The sequence below is a fragment of the Meles meles genome, chromosome 10 (genome assembly GCF_922984935.1).
Source record: "Meles meles chromosome 10, mMelMel3.1 paternal haplotype, whole genome shotgun sequence".
Lineage (NCBI taxonomy): Eukaryota > Metazoa > Chordata > Mammalia > Carnivora > Mustelidae > Meles > Meles meles.
Genome location: NC_060075.1, coordinates 24,443,013 through 24,466,957, shown reverse-complemented (window position 1 = coordinate 24,466,957; position 23,945 = coordinate 24,443,013). Strand labels below are relative to the sequence as shown.

General features: G+C 44.0%; 1 protein-coding gene and 1 long non-coding RNA gene across 3 annotated transcripts in view; one reads left to right on the top strand and one right to left on the bottom strand.

Moving 5' to 3' along the window:
• Window positions 1–1,605: 1,605 nt before the first annotated feature.
• On the bottom strand, window positions 1,606–8,612 carry LOC123952142. Its single transcript, XR_006820565.1, has 3 exons — window positions 8,384–8,612; window positions 4,896–5,083; window positions 1,606–2,200 (listed from the first exon to the last, which is right to left on the bottom strand). It is a non-coding gene; the product is annotated as an uncharacterized LOC123952142 (long non-coding RNA).
• Window positions 8,613–9,010: 398 nt separating this feature from the next.
• Window positions 9,011–23,945, top strand: part of SND1 (staphylococcal nuclease and tudor domain containing 1) — a 418,356-nt gene continuing 403,421 nt past the window's right edge. For both annotated transcript variants that reach the window (XM_046021639.1, XM_046021638.1), the window contains exon 1: window positions 9,011–9,307. In XM_046021639.1, the coding sequence (XP_045877595.1) occupies window positions 9,230–9,307 (78 nt within the window). In that variant the 5' untranslated portion in view covers window positions 9,011–9,229. The remainder of the gene's footprint in view (window positions 9,308–23,945) is intronic.

Sequence of the window (23,945 nt, the reverse complement as noted above, 5' to 3'; positions counted from 1 at the left end):
AGGGCTGCTGGGGCCGCAGTGAGCCACACAGGGCAATGCAACACGTGCTTCTGGCCTGCAGTAGATGGAAGGCTTTTCCACAGGCAGAGAAGGCAGAGCAGTGGAGGGAGTCCATGATCCCTCCACTCCACAGAGGCAGGGCCTTTTGTCGAGGAGGTGATAGGGAGGGCTAAAGTCCAGAGACAGCACACACGAAACACAGGCTTACTGCTTTGGGCTTTTTTAGTCTAGAAAGAAGGAGGGGACGGTATTCTCCCTTGAGAAAGGGAATGGGGCTTAGAAATAGGCCAGAGCTCCAGGAAGGGCTGACCAGGGCCAGAGGCAAAGAAGATGCCCGGTGCTCAGGCTGCCCCAGCACCCATGCCGGAATCCTCTTCCCTTGACAACTGAAAGGCCTTCTCAGCCTTCCCTGCAGCAGGGGGAGGCCTAGGTCAGGGACTTCTGGGAAGGCTTTTGCTTTCCTGATAAAAATGGGCAGATATTTTTCTGGTATTGGTCTCTTTCCTCTTTCTTGCCTTTTTCTTACAGTGTCTGGAGCCGAAGCAGGTATTTTGCAACCACAAGGGAAAAGCTAAGAGGATTACGGAGATACCCACCCTGAAATGGTTAAGCTTCTGAACAAATGCCTCCAACCTCTTGATCTGTGAAAGAAAAATATATACTTAGCCTATGGGTCACGTAGTTTGCTATTCCTTGCTCAAACGTTCCTAACTCTCAAGTTTGCTAGCCAGCGACTTCAGGATTGCAGGGATAGAGAAAAAGGAATCCTTCTGTTCTGTCCTAGCTTGATCGTCTCAGTTTGCAGAGAGGGGATTGCGATTCAGAGCAACACGCTATCTTGTCATAAAGAAGGCACACTGGCTGGAGCTGTCCTTATGTCTTTTTTCTTAGAGGTTCAATTATGGCAGGGAGGGTCCAAGGTGACAAAACATGATGGTGGTTAAAATGATGGCTGTAGCAGGAGAAAAATCAATATATAATTACCTAAGGCTATTGAGAACCTAGAGGCACTGATGAATAGCGTTTGGGAGAATGGAATTAAGGTTGATCTAACCCTCAAATGACAACAGGACAGGGTATAAAGTCCATTCATTAACTAAAAGATTTGAAACCATTGCCCAAATAATCATACAGTTGCATAAATGCGTATGACACCTTTATAAATCCTTTATGTTGACTTACTATTAGAGAGGGCAATTAGGAAGAATACATTATCTTTCTAAGGTTGATATGAATTTTGTTCTAAGGTTCATAAGATTTGAGAAACAATGTCTAAGTCTCAAGCAGAGGATAAATTGTTTCTTTTCTTTCTTTTTTTTCCAAAGAGGATTTAAGTTCTTCTTTTAATGTTATATACTTACTTGTTGTTTCTTAAGTTTTTTTTTTAATGATGCCTTATGTTATCATGCATTTTAATCAGTTTTGGAGTACATGAGGAATATAGAAAGCACTTAATTTAAAACTTACGTAGAAAATGATGGTATCAGATATTCAAGTTTTTTTTTTTTTAAGATTTTATTTATTTATTTGACAGAAAGAGAGATCACAAGTAGGCAGAGAGGCAGGCAGAGAGAGAGGAGGAAGCAGGCTCCCTGCGGAGCAGAGAGCCCGATGCGGGGCTCGATCCCAGGACCCTGAGATCATGACCTGAGCCGAAGGCAGCGGCTTAATCCACTGAGCCACCCAGGCGCCCCTCAGATATTCAAGTTTAATCAAGATTCAAGTTTAATCACATAGACTCGTGCTGTGTAATACATTAGTCACTAGCCTCATGGGGTGGTTTAAACTTAAATTAATTAAAATTAAGTAACATGAAAAATTCAGTCCCTCAATTGCACTAGCCAGATCTCAAGGGCTCATCAGCCACAGGTTCCTGGTGGCAATTGTGTTGGGCAGAGCATATGTGGAGGAGTCCATCATCACGGAAAGTTCTTCTGACCAGGGCTGATCTGGACAACTTGGGTTTGTGAGGCTTTTCTTTTAAGTAAATGCACAGTAGAACTTTGTATTAGTCAGTGTGGATGGCCATTACAGCATACTACACAGGGGCTGGCTTAAAAAACAGAAATTTGTTCTCAGAGCCCTGGAGGTTAGAAGTCCAAGATCAAGTTGTCAGGGTGGTTCTGGTGAGAACTCTCTTGCTGGCTTGCAGAAGGTCATCTTCTCAACTGTGTCTTCACGTGGCCTTTCGTCTGTGCATCTGCAGGGAGAGAGAGAAAGAGCTCTGGTCTCTTCCTCTTCTTTAAGGACTCAACCCTGTGAGGGGAGGGTCTTACTCTTACAACCTCATTTAACTTTCATTTTTTCCACAAAGGCCCTGTCTCCAAATACAGTCACACTGGGTGTTTGGGCTTCAACATATGAACCTGGGGAAGACACAATTCAGTCCACAACAAACTCAAAAAAGGAGGAGGAGAAGAAAAAGGAAGAGAAGGAGGAAAAGTAGGTCAGGGCCAGGTGGTAAGGGCCTTGTGTCCTACTCGGTGGAGTTGAAACCATCCTGAAACAGAAAGTGAGCCACTGCAGTGTTGAGGAGGGATTCTGTGTGACAAGATTTGCAGTTTAGAAAGAACGCCAGGTTATAAGTGTGGGGGGATGGGTTGAAACTGGAGGTGGGTCGAGAAAAACCGAGGCACAGTGAGTGAGTTTTCTAGCAGTGAGTTTTCTCCCCAAAGGAAGCTTACTAGAGAGTTGAAAACTCTTCCTTCGTCCTGCCTCTAGATCCTACACGTGCTGGTCTCCAGTGAGGAGGGCCTGTCTGGCCACCTTAGAAGCAGGCTAGTCAAACAGTTAGGAGCAGACGATGGTCAGAAAGTTCTGGACTCGAATTTTGACCCCATCCCTTATTAGCTCTTCACCTAGAGTTGCCTGCTTACCTCTTCTAAGCATTACTGTCCTTTGTAGAAAGAGATTGATTATATCCATTTCATAGGGCTGGTCTACGAATTAAATCATGTAATGCGGAGAAAAGCATTTAGCATAAAGTCTGTTTGGTGTATATCCTTGTGCTCTGTGCATTTTGGTTATTATTACTACTGGGGATATAGTTCTTAAATTTGCTCTCAAAGTGGGGTGCCTGGGTGGCTCAGTTGATTAAACATCTGCCTTCTACTCAGGTCATGATCTCAGGGTCCAGGGATCGAGCCCCAGGTAGGGTTCCCTGATCAGTGGGGAGTCTGCTTCTCCCACTCCCTCTGCCCCTCTGCTATGTCCCACTCTTGTGCTCTCTCTGACTCTCTCTTGTTCTCCCAAATAAATAAATAACATCTTTTTAAAAAAATTGCTCTCAGGGCACCCGTGAATCGGCCAGTTAAGGGTCTACCTTCGACCCAGATCATGATCCCAGAGTCCTGGCATTGAGCCCCTTGTCAGGCTCTCTGCTCCCTGCTCAGTGGGGAGTCTGCTTCTTCCTCTCCCTCTGATCCTCCCCCAACTCATGCTCTTTCTCAAATAAAGAAATAGTCTTAAAAATAAAGAAAAATTTCTCTCAAAGGAGTGCAGGAAGCAAGGTGTTTTGTTTGTTTAAATGAATCTTGTCCATCTCTAGAGTGTGTGTGTATGTGTGTGTGTGTGTGTGTATGTTCTTCACCACACAGAGGGAGTCAACTTTAAGGACCTGAAGTCTCTCTTTCTCTTTTTTTGTAAGCAGCTCCACTTATTTGAGTAAATAGCTTGTAAATAAATCATTGGTAAACATTACAAAATTAAATCATTTTCAAAATCTTGCCAGTATACATAAAAGTCACAAACATAGATCCTTTAAAAAATAAAATATACTCAGGGCCCCCTTGATAAAAAACGCCTGAGCCCTGTCTGAGGACCACGTAGAGACACCTTACAGTAGGTGTGTTTTCTGTGCAGAGGTGGGAGTGAGGGATGCTGGAGGGAAAGAAATTTGTATTCTGGCTTTTTACCCCATCCACACGCATCTGAATTTTGATCCTTCTCCAAGGAGCTGCTTTATAACTGAGAGACAGCTTAGGCACTTCTAGGTCTGGCTCCAAGCAACGGACTGGGGTGTACAGTTAGGACCAGGAGCTAGAGTTCTTATTACATTCCACTGACAGAAACGAGCGATGCGATCTCCTCCATGTTTCTAAACCAGCAAATGCTCCTGTATTAGCATTCTTGAGAGGAAGTGAGGCTTTCTCACCTCTACACCTGCTCAACGCTCAGTTCACCTCTCTGGTCTGATGCTGCCTGGGCACAGAAGTGACCCGAATCTACTTCTAAGGAAGATCAAAGTCTCTTTCTTTCCTATAAAAGTAAATTGATCGTGACCTGTAGAGTCACAAGAACTGGTGTCAAATCCTTTGTCCACCACTTATTAGCCCTGTGACCTCCAACAAACATCCTACATGAGTGTCTAGCTCCTTATAGGTAAAATGTGTATGATATCTTTTCTTTCATTCATTTATTAACCAATATTGACTGACCAGCTATCTGTACCACACATTGGGCTGGGAATTCCACTGTAAATAAATCAGACTGAGTCTCATGACATTTTAGAGGGCAAAGAGACCATTATGTTCCAAATCTGACAAGTGCTTTGATAGACCAAAAACAGGAGGAAAAAGAAGTAAACCTGTCATTCTTCTCAATGCCTTTCAGGGGAGGCACTGTGATTTCTAAGTGGGAAATTAAAGGATGGAGAGGTGGTAGCCCTGTGAAGTGAGTGGACGTGGAGAGGAGGACAGAGGGGTGGAAAGAGTGATGGGGCAGACACAAAAGTATGCAAAAATGCCTGAAGGCAAAGGAGGGCTTCCTAGAGAGAACAAAACCAAGTTCACTTGGCTTGTGTAGCTGTTCCACAGTAGAACTATGAAAGGAGATGTGGTGTGCAGAAATCCTAAGAGGGAATTGAGGAGAAGAGAAAGTGGCATAAGAAAACTCACTTTGGGACTCCTGGGTGGCTCAGTTGGTTAAGCGTCTTGACTCTTTGATTTCCGCTTGGGTTATGATCTCAGGGTTGTGGGGTCCAGCCAGAAATCAAGTTCTGCATCAAGCCTGTATTGGGCTCTGTGCTCAGCAGGGAGTCTGCTTCTCTCTCTCTCTCTCCCTCGTACGTGCGTGCTTGCTCTCTCTCAAATAAAAAAAAATAAATCTTTAAAAAAAAATGTCACTTTGGCTGCAGCAGGAAGAACGAATGGGGTGTGGGTAAGGAAGACTGCTGTTGGGGAGCTCTATTATAAGTCTGTATAGCAGTCCAAACAAAAAATATGCCAATATGCCAAGTTTAAGCAATAGATTTTTAATAATAACCATGAAGCATTTAACTTCATGATTGAGACAGTGTTCTATGTGTTTAACATATAGTAATTCATGTAACCCTCAAGACCAGAACAACCCTAAGAGGTAGGTTCTATTATCATCTTTATTTTACAGAAGATACAGTCCTCAAATAGAGATACCATATAACTTGGTGGTCTGTTTCCACGGCATGTGTGATTGATTATGCCCCTGTGGATCTAACAGATTTCAGAGGTTGACTAAGAAGTGGGAAAGTGATGATCTCCAGATTTCTGGTTGCAACTGGGTAACTTTTGGTGTCATTATTTGGGTTGTGACGCATACTAGGGAAGAGCGGGTTTGGGAGGAAAGATACTGAGTTCCTTGTGAGACATGTTGAATTTCACCTCCCAAGAACACAGCCATGGGCAGATATCCAGAGTATTGCTGAACACAGGATTTGGAGCTCAAGAGAGATTTTAACAGGAGTTATATGTCTATATTTGGGAATCTTTAGCATGCAGTCAGGGGAGTGGCGAAGATGTCTTAGGAAGAATGTTTCCAATTAGGAAGGAAGATGCCTTGAGAAGAAGCCAGAGGAACATCCATATTAAGAGTAAGCAAAAGAGGAGTCATTCACAACGGAGATAAGGAGGAACAGCTAGATAGATGGGAAGAATACAAGGAATATGCAAAGGAAAAATGCATTTCAAGGAACAAGTATTGTCAAATTTTATAGAGGGCTCAGCAAAGTGAGGTGTGAAAATTGTTCACTGAATGTAGTGATTAGGTCAGTATTGACCTTCGAGAGAACAGTTTCAGTAAATTAATAAGAGCAATAGAGTTCAGTGTGCTGATGATTGAATGCAGGGCGAAGATGAGGGAGGCAACAAACATAAAAAATTTCGCCAAGAGGGTTTGCCTGTGGGGTGGGGGGAGAAGAGCTACTAAAAGAGGGATGTGGAATAAAGGAAAGATTTATTTATTTTCACTATGCAAGAACTTTGAGAATATTTAAATGCTAATAAGAAGAATCCAGGATTACCTGAGTAGCTATAAAAACAGGAGAGGGAATTATCTATGAGGAGGATCCTTGGGGCACCTGGCTGGCTCAGTTGGTGGAGCTTATGAATCTTGATCCTGGGGTTGTGAGTTCAAGACCCGCTCTGGGTATGGAGTTCACTTAAAGGGGGGGGGGGCGGGGAGATACCTTGACAAGGTGAAGAGGGTAGATCCAGAACATAGATGGAGGGGTAGACTAAGCAGTAGGAGGATGTTTTTTCTTTGTAACAAGAGAGAAGATGAGGAATGAGAAGCAAGGTAAGTCTTCAGATCTGGTGTGGGAAATGAAGGGCGTTCTTGATGGCTTTAATTATCTCTCCCAGGTAGAAGGCTTATCACTATATGAGAGTGTAGGAGCCATTGGAATTGGAGTTAAAGGAAAAGAGGTTTAAAACAGACTGGTTTTTATTTTACTATATACCAGTGGAAGACAACAGGGATGAGGATACTGAGAGGAGGGGGCAAAAATGACAGAGGCTAACCAAGGATCCAGGAGAAAGCAGAACGAATGAAAAAGAATGGTGTGTGATTGGCAGCCTCTAAGATGATCGCCAGTGATCCTGCCTCCTGGTATTCACGCCCTTGTGTAAGCCTCTCCCCTTGAGGGTGGGCCCAACGGAGAGACTTTTCTAATGAATAGCATATGGCCAAAGTGATGGGATGTTACTTCTGAGATTAGGTTCAGAAGGACTCTCTTGCTCTCTCATTTGCCTCCTCTGACAGAAGCCATCTACCATGTGAGTTGGCCCATGCAGAGACCCACTAGCAAGGAACGGAGGCCTTCAGTCCAAAGCTCCTGAGGAACTGAATCCTGCCAATGATGACATGAGTAAGCTTGGAAGCAGATCCTCCCGGTCAGATAACAGATCTTCATGACACCAAGCTGCCACAGATGCCTTGATGGTAGCCTTGTGAGAGATCTTGAGGTAAAGGCACTCAGCTAAGTCATACAGATTTAAATTAATTCTCATCTGTAAAATAGGGATAACTATTGTATGTATTTAATATTTTTTACTGAGGATGGAATGAAATCCTGGCACGCAACAGTTAACCTGTATAGTCCACATCAACATTTGGCTAGCATTAGCTAAACACCTATTATATGCCAGTGTCTGGCACAAACTGTGAGATAATAAATGCTCATTGCTTAATACTTAAATTTTGGGGTAAATTATTCTGCAGCAGTAGATAACCATACAAGGTATAAAAGAAGTAACTGAATGAGAAGAGAGAAAGGTCAGTGATTATGACCAGAGAATGGGGGGTCTGGAGTTTACAATTTCAGCTATGGAACAATTGCCATACTTCATCTGTACTGAAGAAGGTGGCTAAACTGGCACAGAGGTCAAGTTTACTTAAGATAAGGTCAAGGAGCTCAGATTCCAGGGTATTGGGGCAAGCCAGGTTCATAAATGTTTAAGTCCTTCAGGGTCACTGGGTGGAGAAGTTCCCACCAGGTGTTGATTTCAAACAATGACAAGGTGGAAGTTGAGGCAGAGAAGACAACCACCTTAAATAGATAGTGGTATAAATCAGGTGGAATGAACCTTCACAAAGTTGTTTTAAGAGAGTGGCAAATTAATGGGATGCAAGGGACAGCACTAAGGACCTAGGCAGATGCTGATCCCCAAAACTTGACCCTGGGATATGTAAAGTGTGGAAGCATAGACAACCTCTTCTCAAAAGAGCTACAGGGGAAGTGGTGTCTGCAGTGTAGAGCCAGATTTGAAGATCAAGTGGTTTAAAGGAAAGGTTCTTGGCTCCACATAGGGGGCACAGGACAAGTATTAGCTATCTCCAAACATTCATTTAGACATTTCTATGCTCTTGCTCTGCACCGCTTCCCCAATCTCTTTATCTTAAAGAGACTAGGGCCCGGTAAAGGGCTGAAATGCGGTGGTTGAGGGAGGTGTGGCTCATCACAGGCGGTCTAGGGACTCTCTCGTCCGGGAACAGGAAGCGTCGGTACCAAGGCTTTCCCTAACTTCATCGGCGACTAGGAAGAGCCCCAAAACGAGGGTCATTCTCCCGCATGCACAAGGCACATCACCCCCTAAGAGACATTTCTCCCACCAACGAACAAGAGCCTTACAAGTGCGAGACACTGGCGACACAATTACGAGCGACACACACACTCCCCAAGACAGGGAGCGCGCCGGGCCGAGTTGCCGGTCAGCGCCAACAACCGTAGATTTCACGATGCTCAGACTTTTCCAAGTTCTCCCCACACTTTCAGCGGAGGTAAAATGTCGGAACTAGGTGTGCAGCCGGTACGCAGATCCCTTCAGGTCTTGGCCTTCATGGCTCCGGATTCCCCTATCTGCACTCCCCAATCCGGGTGCGCCCTTCAGGAACGCTGAGTACACGTGTGCTCCCGGGTGGCCCGCGGGGCGGAGCGCAATGGGCGGGGCCAGAACGGAGGGCGAGGCTGGCCCCGCCCTCGGGGCTCCCATGGCCCCCCGCGCCCCGCGGCCAGATGCTGACGTGTCCTTTCCTTCCCACTACACCTCCCGACACTACCTATTACGGCTGCCCCGGAAGTCCCGCCCCATACTTAGCCCGTCACTGCAAATCAGCTCTTTCAGCGCTTCCTGGAGCTTGTCTCCCCTATTTTGACTAAAGGGCGGGGCTCCGCGAGCAGGGTGCCTATTGGTTTGAGGTCCGGCGGGCTCTAGGCGCTAATTGGCCGGAGGGAGGTGGCGCTCTGGCACGCTTGCGCGGCGAGTAGAACGTGTGGCGGCGGCGGAGAACGCGTCTCCTCTTTCGCTCCCAGTCCCGCTGCTGCTTTCGTGAGCACCCGGCGAGTCCGTGCCGTCCATTGCCCGAAACCCGTCGCTTGCCAGCTCACTGCAGCGGCGGCCTCCCACCGACACCGACACCCACACTGACAGCTCCAAGCCGGCCCACCGTCTTATTTGCTGCCTTTCCATCTCCACACATGGCCTCCTCCGCGCAGAGCGGCGGCACCTCCGGGGGACCCGCGGTCCCCACCGTGCAGCGGGGCATCGTCAAGATGGTGAGAGCGGGGCCCGGGACACTGACCCCACGGCCCGCCTCCGGGCGGGTTTTGGCGCTGGGTCCTCTTCCCCTTCCGCCAGTCTGCATGGTCTCCCAGATCCCCTTTCCTCTGTCTCTTTCCTTACTTTTCACCCATTCTCGGAATTCCTTTCCTAGACGGTACCCAACACGGAATCCCCTTGGTACTTTGCTTCCCGGACACCCTGGCACCAGGGGTCGCAGTGATTTCCGTGGTCGCGGCGCTCAGATCTGCTGTTTACCAGGACAGATCGGTGACTTGATTGATTAACGGAGATCATAAGTTTATATCAGCCTTCCCATCCCCCCGTTCTTCTGTCCATTTTGACATCTGCTGAGCTGTGTGCAGCTTTTCAAGACCCTGACATCCGCACTTCCCTGAAACTAAGCGCATTTGGCCATCTTGAAGCTTTTCAGTTTCCACTGACGCTCACTTACTTACTACCAAGTTTTCTCGCTCTTTGGCCCTCATATTCCTTTTCTCTCCACCTCTTCTGTTAAGAGTGTAGTCCTGTAAGCTCTTACTATTTGTTCTCCCTCTCCTTTTGGCCCTTAAATGCTAGGCCAGTAGGAATTTTAGCGATCGTTACTGTTTCCTCAACCCTTACACCTAAGGAGACTGGTTTGAAGAGGGCAGTAACTTGCCTAAGGTCATCACGTGGTGGCTTGGAACGGGGCCAGGACCCGGGCCCAAGTGTTCCGATTCCCAGTCCACGGCCCCAACACTAGATTCTGCCTGATTTTATATCCCCTCTCTACCTACATTCTTGAATTTTGAATTTAAAACCCTGCCAGACTAATTTTTTAAAAATTTACCCTCTGGTTCCATGATAGTTTTGTAGTATAAATTCTCTTTATCCCTTGTCACCTCTGTTCTCCCCTGAACCCTCCCAGATCTTGGAACTTGACATTTCTTTGTTGTTAACAGATTTTCCTGTTAACAGGAACGTGTCCTTTCCTTCCCATTACACCTAATAGACTTTGGGACATTTCAGACCTCAATACTAACTTCCTTCTGGAACAGCAAATATCCTTTATGACATTTTCTTTCAAAGTTCCACAGTGGTTTTTTTTTGCAGTTGCAGAAAGTTTAAAACACATTCTGTTTTCTTGGCTCATTGTCTGTCAGGGTTAAAATGTTCTTTAGCTTGTGTGTGTGTGTGTGTGTGTGTGTGTGTGTGTGTGTGTAAATTTTTGAGATTTTTTTCTCCAGCCTAATTCTCATGTACTCATTTCTTTTTTTTTTTTTTTTTTTAAGATTTTTATTTATTTATTTGACAGAGAGAGATCACAGATAGGCAGAGAGATCACAAGTAGGCAGAGAGGCAGGCAGAGAGAGTGAGAGGGAAGCAGGCTCCCTGCCAAGCAGAGAGCCCGATGCGGGACTCGATCCCAGGACCCTGGGATCATGACCTGAGCCGAAGGCAGCGGCTTAAACCACTGAGCCACCCAGACGCCCCATGTACTCATTTCTTAATATTCTGTCACCAGCTGAGATTCCCAGGGTTTTCAGTACTGCTTTTCTCCTTTATGTGTAAATGGAAAGTCAGAATTTAGAAGCTGAGGGAGAAGGGAATATCCAAGGGCCACATATTTTTGCCTCTTTGAATCTTGTTCTGTCCCATGAGTAGCTTCTCTTACGTTAATTTTTTCATTTGCACTGATCTTTCCCTTCACCATAAGAACACGGCATCGCTTGATGGTAGGGTGGTGGTATTGGCAGCATTGAGTGGATCTTTCTGAATTTTTTCTTTTACTAAGGCTTGACTTTTTCTTAAAGGTCCCCCTCATTTGTGGGGTAGGAGTGGAATGAGGCTGGATATATTTTTGCTTGTATTAATGCTAAAGGCTTCCAGGGCATCTGGATTCTATGAGGTGGCCGTGCCCACAGATTACCCCCATGGATACTGAATATCAGCAATCACTTACTTATTAAGGGTTGGGTCTTGTGTTGAGTATTTTGTTTGTATTTACTCATTTATAACACCTAACAAATAGATAGTATTATTGGTTATAGTTTACAGATGTGTAATCTAAGGTTTAGAAAGAAAAGTTCACCCAAGATCAGGCACATTCACTGGCAGTAAGAGCCAGAGCTGGGACTTGAACCCAGGTCTGTCTGCCACAGCATGTGCTCTTGGACATCATGCTATGCTGCTTCTGCCTCCAGGGCATGACTTTAGTGGAGGGTTGGGCCAGTGATGGGTGACCACAAAATTGCAGGAAAGTGAAGCGGACTGTAATCACGTTGAGGAAGGATTAGATGTTACTCCTTGTCTTATCCTGGAGCTGTTATTGTGGTGAGTGACTTCATTTGGTGCTCATGGTCATTATGTGCATAGGAGTGTGGTGTGGAAGACACATTTGAATCTGGGAGGAAGCTTTTAAAATTCAGCCCTTGTGGGGCACTGGGTTAGGGGGGTGCTCAGTCAGTTAAGCATCTGCCTTTGGCTCAGGTCACGATTCCAGGGTCCTGGGCTTGAGCCCCACATCCAGCTCACTGCTCGTTGGGAGCCTGCCTCTTTCAATTCCCTCTGCCTCTTCCCCAGCTTGTACCCTCTCTCTCTCAAATAAATTAAAATCTTAAAATACACACACACACAAAGAAAATTCAGCCATCAAAAAGTCTATTCTGCTGTTCTTTTCTGTGACCAAATTGCAGGGATGGGTGGGTGAGTTGCAGGTAGGGGTTAGGGGAGGGAAGCCAGGTGAACTGCAGGGCAACGGGCAGATCTGTGCCAGGAGCAGAAGCCTTGTTTGGAATGAAAAATCGACCACTGGCAAATTGCTCTGTGTGAAGCTCTTCTGCTAAGCAAAGTTGTATTTTCCTGGAGAGTAATCATTTCCAGTGGTTCTAGGAACTGCTTCGTAAGAACTCTGCAAATGAAAATGGAGTTCTGTGACAGCAAACTGAGAAGGAAATAGTCTTATGAATTGGAAAATAGTTACTGCCTTTAGGGAGAGGGGTAGAACCTGGAACACTGACTAATCAGCCTTGTGCTTTTCAGGGGAGCCCTCCATAATTGTCTGGACTCAGGCTGAGCTGCCGATCTGAAACGGTATAGGGATGAGCTCTGCTGCAGTGAAGAGGAATCGTCCTTCCTCTTTTTAGGGGGCAAAAATCGGGTTATAGAGCCATAGAAGGTGCAAGTTTCTTCTAGTCTCTACCTTCTAATCTTAGTAAGTCCTGTGTTCTTTTAAGGTTAAAGAAGAAAGAACTCAGAAATCAAGTTGTAGGGCACCTGGGTGGCTCAGTTGGTTAAGCAACTGCCTTCCTCTCAGGTCATGATCCTAGAGTCCCAGGATCAAGTCCCGCATCGGGCTCCCAGCTCCACGGGGAGTTGCTTCTCCCTCTGACCTTCTCCCCCTCATTCTCTCTCTCTCACTCTCTCTCTCTCAAATAAATAAATAAAATCTTAAAAAAAAAAAAAAGAAATCAAGTTGTAAAAAGCCTTTACATTTGACCAGTTTTAAAAAAATGATGGTGACGATAGAGACTGTGTCTGCTTTTGAGAGTGGGAGCAAAGGGACAGCAACAGAGTTGGTTCTGGAATGTGTTTAAGGAGGAAGTGGGCAGTAAGTTGACACAAGCATTTTGGAGCTGTTCTCTTACTGCAAAGGCAGTGAGGATGATGGAAAAACTGAAGGTGGATTTATATTTCCTGAGTTGGGATGAGACTGGCAAGTGTGTGGGCAGAGAAAATATAACCTGGAAAAGTGAATGTCCCCGTCAAATCAGATACTATTTTCTTAAAACCCTGAAAGATTCTAACTCTGGATTTTTTTTGAATAATTTGCTAGACTTTCTTTAGCTGCAGTAGATTATTATCAGCACATGTTAAATAGATGTGACTTCGAGAAGTCTTGGAGTACTTGGTGTAAAATTTGGTCGCTCCACTTAGCCCCTATTTAGGGATGACTGTTTTCTCTGGTCTTACACACCTGATTCACTTTCTGCTTTGGGCCTTGAGCCCTTTTCTGTCTTTTCACCCTAACGTTCCGATTCTAACTCCGAAGACATGTTTGCATGTCTTCTCAAGCAGGAGTCACACGGGTTGCTTTCAGGACAGCAGAATGAGTCTGCCACCGTTCTTGAATCTTTTGTGCTTATCAGAAGCAGCTGTTGGAAGCCGCATATCTTACCCTGCTTATGGTGTGAAAGGCCAAAGGGAGGACAGTGCCAAATCTCCATTCATTTTCACCCCACTCCATTTACTTGCCTAAAGGAGAAAGGAAGCGCTCTGCTTTGGTTTTAGGCTGAGAGCCATGATTCTTTTTGGGTGACTAAGGCAGAGGGGCATTAAAAGGAGGAGATGGCCACAGTTTCCTCCTTCACCAGAAATTGTGCTGCCAGGTTGTTCTAAAGTGGAATGTAGACTTTCTGGTGAGTAGCTTAGTGGAAATTTCTCCAGTATGCAGCTTGTAGGAAATGATACCTGTAATTTAGATTATTATAGCTAGCTGTTTCTTAGGTTTCTGAACTAAGAAGTATGTGTCTTTCCAGAGTGCAGTGGGGACAAAGAGTAGTAGTCCATTGATCTGCTCCTTCCTCCGTGCCCTGAGCTCATGCAGACTGAAAGAAAAAAACATGTTTCCTAACCTACTTAAGTACTCTTACTCTACTACTCAGGGACAAGGTAGCTGAATAACAGTATTTTAGTAGAGCCATTTGCAAGGAACTAGGTAGAATAGGATGGAAGGCTTTTCCCTGTAGTTTTAAAATTGCCCACTTCTCAGCAGGTGAGCATAGTAGCTTTCAGTCAAGATTGTAAGTAAAGAAGCACTAAGTTTCTACTGTATCTTAAATGTTTTCTGTCATTTTTTTTTCCTGCATGAAAAGAAAGCATCCACGTGGCTCTAGTCACACTAACAGTGGCTGATGCCGTGTGCTAATGATGAGCAGTCATACTTCCTTTCTTTCTTGAATAAATTTTATTGATCATCTGCTGTGTCAAGCTTTGTGTGGGTATTGGAGAAACAGTGGTAAAAGTAGATCAGATTCCTGCTCCTCTGATTTTATAGAGGAGACAGACAATAAAAAGGTAAATAAGAAATAAGCATGATATTATAAGATAGTGATTTCCGGGGAATGAGACAGAGTGACTGGGAGCAAGGATAGGGATGTCTCCCGTAGAGAGGGTGTTCAGGAAAGGCTTCTCTTAGCATTTGTGCTGAGATCTGATGGACAGTGAAGAACCAGCTGTAGGGGAAGTGTGTTCTTGGTAGAGGGAACACCAAGTGCAAAAGCTGTAGGGTTCCCACTAATGTTTATCTTCAGTGTTTTTATAGTAGCTCTTTAATTCCTTCAATTTATGCAGAACATAAATGGTATGGATTGAACCTGAGCTGCTATTATATGTTTTGGGGTGATAGAAGGCCGAAAGGCAGTAGAGGCAGTTGCTGTCCTGGTACGCTGGTGAGATCGATTCCTGACATTAACTCAGTGTAAACAGTGAGAAACTGATTAAAAAAAAAATACTTGCTCTTGGTCATATTCATGTTCCTTACAGGGCCAAGACTAAGGTTTTTGACTTACTGTCAGCCAGTTCTGTGTATTCCTAAGGTCACCACCTTTCAGTGGAGGGTACTTAGTTGAAAAGATTAATGCCAGAAGCAGGCTCAGTGAGAGTCAAATAGCATGTAGAATTTGTTGTTGTTTATAGTTCTGTTAGCATCTTATACTACATGGAATGTTCTGCTGCTCTGGCCTCTGGCAACACTTTTAACCTAGCAAGCTTTAGTGACAGTGATGGTGAAAAGCAAAGTAGCATGCTTCCTAGCTCAAACTAATGGTCAGGAGGGAACTAGCGCATGCATAATGTGGCTTATTAACATGAGGGGAGACTCCTGAGGCTGGGGAGTGATCAGTACTGGTATAATAAGTGGGCAAATGATTTGATGGGGTCTCTGCCTCACTTTACTTGGAGTATGATATTTGGGAAATGAGTTGAAGGTTCTAAGGTCTGTTGTGTACTCACTGGTGTGGACTAGCTGTCCAGCTGACAGGTATGGTTCTAGGAGAGGGTGCAGTGAGATATCCTTTGGAATCTGGTCTTTGGATTTATTTTATTTTGTTTCTTCAAGGAATAGCATAGCTAAATATTGTAGGAAATTCGTTGCCTTTTCCGGGACAAGGCATGAAGTAAAGAGATTCAACTCTTCAGGGGCTTATGTGGTTTTTTCCTCCTATTTCTTTTCTGTTGCTAATTCCTCTCTTGGGAAACTGACATATGCATTTTGTTTTTATAGTAGAAATTGATGCAGAATCACAGGTTGTGAACATTTGATGCAGATGGAGTGTTCTGGGATTTCACTTAACTTTCAGTGAGACTCAATATGATAAACTAAGGTTTTCACACTTAGCTCTAATATTTAGGGAAAAACAGTGGTTTCAGTTGACATTTTTTGAAAATTCGGAAGTAAAACAACTTCATAGGTAAAAATCTAATGAAAATTTAGGTGATGCCTTTGGATATCATTTTTCAGATGTACAGTCTATGATATAAACTGGGCTTGGCACATTTTCTATTTGCTTATGATGAGTGATTGAAGGCACCATCTCCCCACTTATTCCTTAACACATTTTGACGTGCTTTAGCTTCTATATGGGAAGTAGTCTTCTCGGGATGATCTTGTAACACCACCCTCTTGTGTAAGAGGAGGAAGTGAAAAGATGGGAGAATCTGTGCCTAAAGTTAATAAACCTGATTTATTAATATTATCTTTGGGAAGCAGCTTGGCAGAGAAGAGAGATTGGCTTAGGATTCAGGGGAAACAGTTCTAGCCCAGGAGGTGCTATTCTCCACATGGGTGGTGTGGGGTAAGAGATTTCCCTTCTCAGACTCTTTCTTTCTTAAATGAAGTGGTAAACTCAGTCTCTAAACTTCTGACAGTCCTCAAAGGCTGTGATTGTATAAGAAACCTTATATTGCAAGATGAATCAAAACTGAGAAATCTATCGTATGGCAGGCTTCCCTTTGAATTGCTGCTTATCCCGCAATGAAACATGTTTTCTGTTCCTGTTGCTTGTTTTTTTTTCCTGAGACAGTAGATGAAATGTGAAATGTGGTTTTTGTACTCTAGAAGATGAGGGGGTTAGAATTTGAATTAGGCTAAGTGACTGGGTAGCGGAGTGGGTTAGAGGTGGTGGATAGAAATGAGCCAGTGGGTTCCTGACCTCGGTAGTGATAATCAGGATAGACTTGTGGGAGTACTTGTTTGGGACCCAGAGGAACATGCGAGCAGTGGCTTTTACTTATCATCTCACCTCTGCTTCAAAACAGCCTGACCGTCTCCTGGGGCAGCAGGTATTGACTTCAGAAGGATGGGGGTGAGGAGGGCATTCTGGAAACCCGTAGCTAATGGAGATAGTGTTTACTAAGGTCCTGCTCTTACATGGAGGAATCTGGGGGCACTTGGTAGGGTTCTGAGCTCTGCTTTTCACAGTTCAAGGCTAAAGCTTCTTCCTTTAGGTCATCCTAATTGTCTTTTGCAGATCTTTTCTACTTCATTTAACGGGCAAGTGTAGGAATCATCATAATCTATTTTTGGTAGTTCCTCACATGGTTTCTTTTCTTTTGAGTTGATTTTTTAATTGTTAAGCTTTCTTAATTTCTTTCTGGGAGTCGATTTAGAGAGAAGCAGCCCAGTGATTTCCTGACCAGATCCTTACTTCAGGACCACCTGAAAGGCCTTTCAGAGGCACTGAATTAGAAGCTCTGTGGGTATGGCCTGGGAATCTGTATTTTTTAAAAAGCCTCTTCTAGGTGATTCCGAGTCAATTTTGGATCAATTCAGGGATTGGCATTTGAGACCCACTGGTCTTGTTTAACTCCTTTTCTATATATAGTTGAAGGGGCAGGACACAAATGACAAAAAGAATTTCATGAGGGGAGGATACTAGTCTCTTTCTTTTTAGTGTTCGTTTTGATGGCTCCCAGGACACTTTGCATTGCTTTTAATCTGTAGCTCAGTGTTGGGCTGACATCCTCAGGGGTCCATTTACTGTGATCTGAGATTCTGTTCTTGGGTCACAACTGATAGCTGAGAAGTTGTTGTTTTACATGCCTGATTTCAGGCCATATGCTCATTTTAACACTCATCTGCCACTTTTCCTTCTATTTGCATCAATTCCCAAGATCTTCCTATAATTTGGCGCCAATAACTTGGCACATTATTACCATGGAAGTCTTTAATGTCATCTACAAACATGAAAATTCTGTGCTGCTCAGTTTCTGCTTTTGTAGTCCTTGGGAGCCACACGCTTGGGCCTTCTGGTTTGTTTCTATCCTGTTTTCTAAGCCCCATTCTTAACAATATCAGTAAAACCCTGAATGACCTCTTTGATGGTCTTCGTCTTTACTTTTTATTCCACTAGTTTGTCTGATGTGGAAATAAAATTTTCTTATAATTAAGTCTTCAAAGTCGTTTTGATTAAGGGTCACGTCTGCAGTTCCCTTGGTGACTTTTCCTCATTTTGATCAACAGTTATCTAGTTCATCCCTAAATTCCTTCAAAAAGTTCAGGTGAATGCCTACTAGCTTTAATAATTTAATAATGACCAATATTTAAGTTTTGGGTTTAATACCTGCTCATAGGATTTCAAATAGTATATAAGTATATAAAATTAAATACAAAAATCTCTCTCCCTCTGGCCTTATCACTCAGTTTTCTAACATTCATTCTCATTCCCCTAAGGAAATGTGTTTCCAAACTTTTCATGCAGAAATATACATTCTCCCTCTTTTCTTTAAGAAATAGAAATGGGGTCATAATATATGTGTCCTGCAACTTTTAAAAAAATGGTCATGGCTGTCTGTGTCATAATTACAGATCCTACCTCATTCTTTAATGGTTGAAGAGTATTCCATCATTTGGGTGTACTTATTTACCCATTTATTTGTTGATACCTGTTTTTGGTTTTTCATGATTCTAAACACTGCTGACTGAGTGTTCTTCTTTACATCTTTGTATTATTGTATTGGCATTTCCATAAGATGCAATGCTGGTATCTTTTAATATCACTTAATGTTTTTGGTGGTTGTGGAGTGGTTTTACTTACACCTCACCTGTTTATTTCTTACAAATAACATCGTAAGTAAAATTGGGGCAAATACAGCTTCACATCTCATTATTCATTAATCATTGCACAGGTGGTAGTGTTCTGTTTCTCCAGCGTATCCTTGAAAACCACTTTATCGCGTCATTGGAGGGCAGGGCCTAACCACATGGGGATCACTAAATAACTACTTTTTAATTGTTTGAAGACCCTAAGGTGTTTAAAGGTCCTGGTATTTATTTATTTATTTTTAAAAGATTTTATTTATTTATTTGACAGAGATCACAAGAGGCAGAGAGGCAGGCAGAGACATAGAGGAGGAAGCAGGCTCCCTGCTGAGCAGGGAGCCCGATGCGGGGCTCCATCCCAGGATGCTGGAATCATGACCTGAGCTGAAGGCAGAGGCCTTAACCCACTGAGCCACCCAGGCGCCCCTAAAGGTCCTGGTATTTAAAGGAGAGTAGATTCTTTAGCTTCAGTTGCTTTCTCTGGGTTCTAGAGAGTTCCATGACTAAGGAAGTGTGTAGCTTCCCAGCTACAGATGACAGGAGGAGCAAGGTCATGTGAGAGGTTTGACTTTTTTCTGTGGACTAGCACATAGCTTTTCTTCTTTTTTCTTTTTCTTCTTGGATAAGAAGGTAGGGATGGGAGGTGGTAAGTGTGACCACATCCTGTGTGGGGAAACCCTGTTTTTTTTAGAACTGTTTGGAGAGACTGGACCAGGGTGGTCAGTGTTGGTAGTCTTTCAGTCATTTGCTGATCCCAGCCTTGGTGTAATGGCTTTCCTTATGTTTCCTGGGCTCTGGATATATGCGTACCCTTACCATGGTTTTAGTACTGGAATACTGCCTCTACTTCTATTTGGTTTGAAAATCCTTTGGGCAATCAGCTATTTTAAAAGTTGAAAAAAAATTTTTTTTTAAAGAATTTATTTGCAAGAGAGAGTACACACGTGCACAAACACGGGGAGGGGCAGAGGGAGAGGGAGAAGCGGGCTCCCGGCTAAGCAGGGAGCCCAATGCAGGGCTCCATCCCAGGACCCTGGGATCATGACCAGAGCTGAAGGCAGACCCTTAACCAACTGAGCCACCCAGGCACCCCTGAAATACTATTTTTAAAGCAAACGTAATTTGGAGTGCCTGGGTGGTTCACTGTTGGTGTCTACCTTACGGTTCAGGTCACAATCTCTGGTTCCTGAGATTGAGACCCCCATTGGGCTTCCTGCTCAGTGGGGAGTCTGCTTTTGTTTCTTTCTCTCTCTCTCAAATAAATAAAATCTTAAAAAAAACCAAACAAACTTAATTTCACTGTTGGAAATGGAAAAGCTTTGTTACTTGCCGTAACTAGAAAGTACCTTAAATAATGCACAGTGAAGGGGTGCCTGGGTGGCTCATTCGGTTAAGCAGCTGCCTTCGGCTCAGGTCACAATCCCAGGGTACTGGGATCAAGACCCGCATTGGAGTCCCTGCTTAGTGGAGAGCCTGGTTCTCCCTCTCTCTGCCTGCTGCTCTGCCTACTTGTGCTCTCTCTGTGTCAAATTAAAAAAAAAACAAAAAACACACAATGAAAACAAAATATTACTAAATTCTAGCTAGGTCTCATGTCTTGTGGAGGGCTCTGAAGAAAGTTTAACAAGTGATGAGGGTGTGCTAAAGGCTTCCTGCCACCAAACTGGAACTTTCTTCATTTAATAGGAATCACTGAAAGAGAATTGGAAAGGGGACAGTTCTTATGTGTAAACATTAAATGCTGATATGTACAGGGTTCATTTACCCCTTAAAGCAGTTTTTGTTTGTTTTTAAACAGGCTCCCACATTGGGGAAACAGACGTAACTTGTGTCTTGGGGCAGAACTGAACTGATTTCTGGAGTGTCTGTGGTTCAGGTCATTAGCTTCACTGACTACTAGCCATATAACTATGGGCAGGTAATTTTACCCCTTTAAGTTCCAGCTTTGCCTGTAAATGGGTGTAATAACAGCATGCTGTTCATGGGGCTGTGGCTGATTAAATGAGAACGCGTGGAAAATGCTTGGTGCAGTGTCCAGCGCATGTAGCATTCAGCAGCCATTAGCTGGTCTTAGTCCAGCAGTTTCTGTATCAATCCTCAAGTCAGATGGGGATGAAAATGGAACTGGCTGAGCAAAATGAGAGGGATAAAGAAAGGTACCTGGCAGGTCTTGTGATGTTTAAGTTGTTTGATTTAAAGGACTGGTTTTAATTTTGAGATCATATTCTTAATACTTTTTCCTTTGCTGAACTAGCCTTTATTTTATAAATAATGTGATGACAGTTTTAATATCCTTGGCAAAAATAAAAACTAGGTAACAGGTTAGCCCCTGATTTGGGGGGGCAGGGGAATCTTACTTGTCTATGAAATTTAAAAGTCTGGGGTGCCGGGGCGCCTGGGTGGCTCAGTGGGTTAAGCCACTGCCTTCAGCTCAGGTCGTGATCTCAGGGTCCTGGGATCGAGTCCCGCATCGGGCTCTCTGCTCAGCAGGGAGCCTGCTTCCCTCTCTCTCTCTCTCTGCCTGCTTCTCTGTCTACTTGTGATCTCTCTCTGTCAAATAACTAAATAATATCTTTAAAAAAAAAAAGTCTGGGGTGCCTGGGTGGCTCAGTGGGTTGGGGCCTCTGCCATCGGCTCAGGTCATGATCCCAGGGTCCTGGGATCGAGCCCCACATTGGGCTCTCTGCTCAGCAGGGAGCCTGCCCCCCCGCCTTGTGATCTCTGTCAAATAAATAAAATCTTAAAAAAAAAAAAATTTAAAAGTCTGGGAACCCCTGGCACAGCAGAAAGGGTGTGCACCTGGCATATGTGTAACTCTTCTGAACTTCAGAGGTATTTCTTAATATTGGGAAAGATTAAACAAATTTAGGTAATGCGTGGAAGACTTCAGTTGTATGTATGAATACTAGCTGTTCAGTGGCACAGGAGTGGCTAGTTAGGTAGAAACTCAAGTGAGAAAAGTTCTGACTCCCTTTGGTTCCCTGCCTCCATTCTTCCAGCAACCCTCTATCCTCTGGCACTTTAGGACTAGCCTGGTTTTCATCCCCCTCCTCCAGTACCCTTATCACTGCTGTCTCAACTCCACCCCTGCCCAAATCCACATCAGAACTTAAAGTTGATATGGTGACATATTTAGAACAGTTTTTTCACTCCAATGCAAAACATTTTTTAAAAGATTTTACTTATTTGAGTGAGAGCGAACGTGAGGGAGAAGTGGAAGCAGACTCTTCCCTGAGCAGGGAGCCTGATGTGGGGCTCGGTCCCAGGACCCCGGGATCATGACCTGAGCCGAAGGCAGCCATTTAACCAACTGAGCTACCCAGGCACCCCTAAAACTTCTTTATAAATATTTTATTTATTTATTTTAGAGAGTGTACATGTGAGTGAGGGGGTTGTCAGAGGGAGAGGGAAGGAATCTCAAGCCGACTCCATGCTGAATCTGGAGTGGACTCAGGACTCGATCTTACAGTTCTGAGATCATTACCTGAGTGGAAACCAAGAGTAAGATGTTAACTGACCTAGGTGCCCCTAAATATTTTCTATTTCCTTCAGGGAGACTAAGTAATTCAAATTTGGTTTTTTGTTTTGTTTTGTTTTGTTTGTTTTCTGGGCTGGTTCCCTAAAACCTCAGTCTCTCAGGAAGGACATAAATTGATTCTTGGCAAGTAACAGCTGCTTACCTGGCCTTGGTACCTTTGTAAGAACAGGGCAGTTTACAGCCCAGTCTGCCTTGGGCTGTTGCTGTTCACACCCGTTGTCTTGACATCATTATCAATAACACCCCTTTTCACTTCAAACTGTCCTGATTGCAGGGGTAAAATGATAGTTTACTGTATTTTGTAAAAGCAGTCAAATCTGGGAGAGTGTGGCGTGACAAAGTTCACAGAGACCACTATAAACAGAAGGTAGATGTTTCTGTAAATCTAGCAACTGGGATGGCCTGACAGGAGAGTCACATGGCTAAGAAAACCTTTAATGGAGAGAAGGCAGCCTAGGCGTGAGACCCCAGGCTGTGTACTTGGTTGTGGGTAAAGCTTTGGGCTGATGAAATTTTAGTTGTCAGTCTCATTAAAATGTTGCTATTAAATAGAGGCAGGTAGCTTTGTTTTGTGATGGAAAGGGGAACTTGGGAATTTAAATACTGATGGTTTTCTTGGAGAATAGATGGGTTGGAAAATCAGATGTGATATTTTCAGATCCGTTTGTTTTAACAACCTTTTCTGGGGAGGTGGTGAAAGTGACAGGTCTTGACAGAGGCAGAGGAAGAAAATGGGTGAGATAAAAGGCAGGAGAAATGGGTAAGTACAGGTGGGAATACTCAGATAGTCTTGGAAGCAGCTGTGAGCAGTCTGGTTGCACTGTGCGGGGTTAAGGCAGCTTGCCTAAAGTGACTGTTGCTGGAAGTTTGTAGTAGAGAAAGGAACAAGAGGCTTCTCAGGTTTTGTTGCCAGTCTTTGGGATGCAAGGTTAGTGAACTTTTAAATTTGATGAATTCTGTTCCAGGAGAGGGAAAATTCATTATTTTATAGCCTTTAATACCAGGGGCATTTTTGTTTTTGGCAGCAACCCAAAACAGTGCGTTATTATGCCAAGTGTAATTTATCTGCTTACCTAACAGGACGCTCCTAGGTCCTCATGAAAAGTGATGCATTCTTTCCCTACCTCCTTTTCCTTCTGTGCGGAAGGGAGACTCTGGAGTTCCCGGGTCCTGGAATCCTGCTGAGATGTATTATTCTGTGTGCAGTAATTGCTTGTGTTATTACTCTTGGCAGGTGAGCCCTTTCACAGCCCAGAGGCCAGGAGGCTGCTTCTATTACTTAAAAGCTGAGTTATCTTGTTAAACTCCTCTCTTGTGAGATCTTTAGAATCTCTTGAGACCTCCTGCAGGCTCTATGTGGGGCACAGGCCCAGCTCCTGGGTTAGCCTGCCCTGCCCCAGTGTTGCCCTGCCTCACTGTTAGTCATCGGGATTCCAGCTCCGGAGGACTAACTTTCCGTTACATAGCAAGGCAGCAGAGGGCTGCTAGCTGGAAATGCTTGGTTTCCATTTAATTCTTAAGTGTTCCTGTTATCAGTGCTCTTAATGAAAGTACCTCTCTCACTCTTGTGTTAAAGAAAATGTGTTTCTTTGATTATCAACAGGAGAAGCTGAAAGCCAGTGTAGGGAGAAGCAGCAGTTTGGGGCTTAGATTATCTGAGGAACTTAGAAAATTGGTTTTTGAAAGTAGTTGTTGGCACAATGCAGAGTAAAGATGCTCCATGAATCTGAGCTGCCCATAAACTTGGATTTGAATTTTTTGTGCTTTATTTTAAAGAAACGTATTTATTTTGTAATTCATTAGAGAGTGTACTCCCTCTGCCCCCCACCTCCAAAAAGGAGAGGAGAATCAGAGCCGGACTTCTTCTTGGTTAGCATAGGATATGTAGAATGTTATGGATGATTTTATTTATATGCAGATATTTATATTTATATGTGGAAGAGCAGAGGGAGGGAGAAATAGACTCCCCACTGAGCAGGGAGCCCAACTCAGGGCTCATTCCCAGGACCCTGGG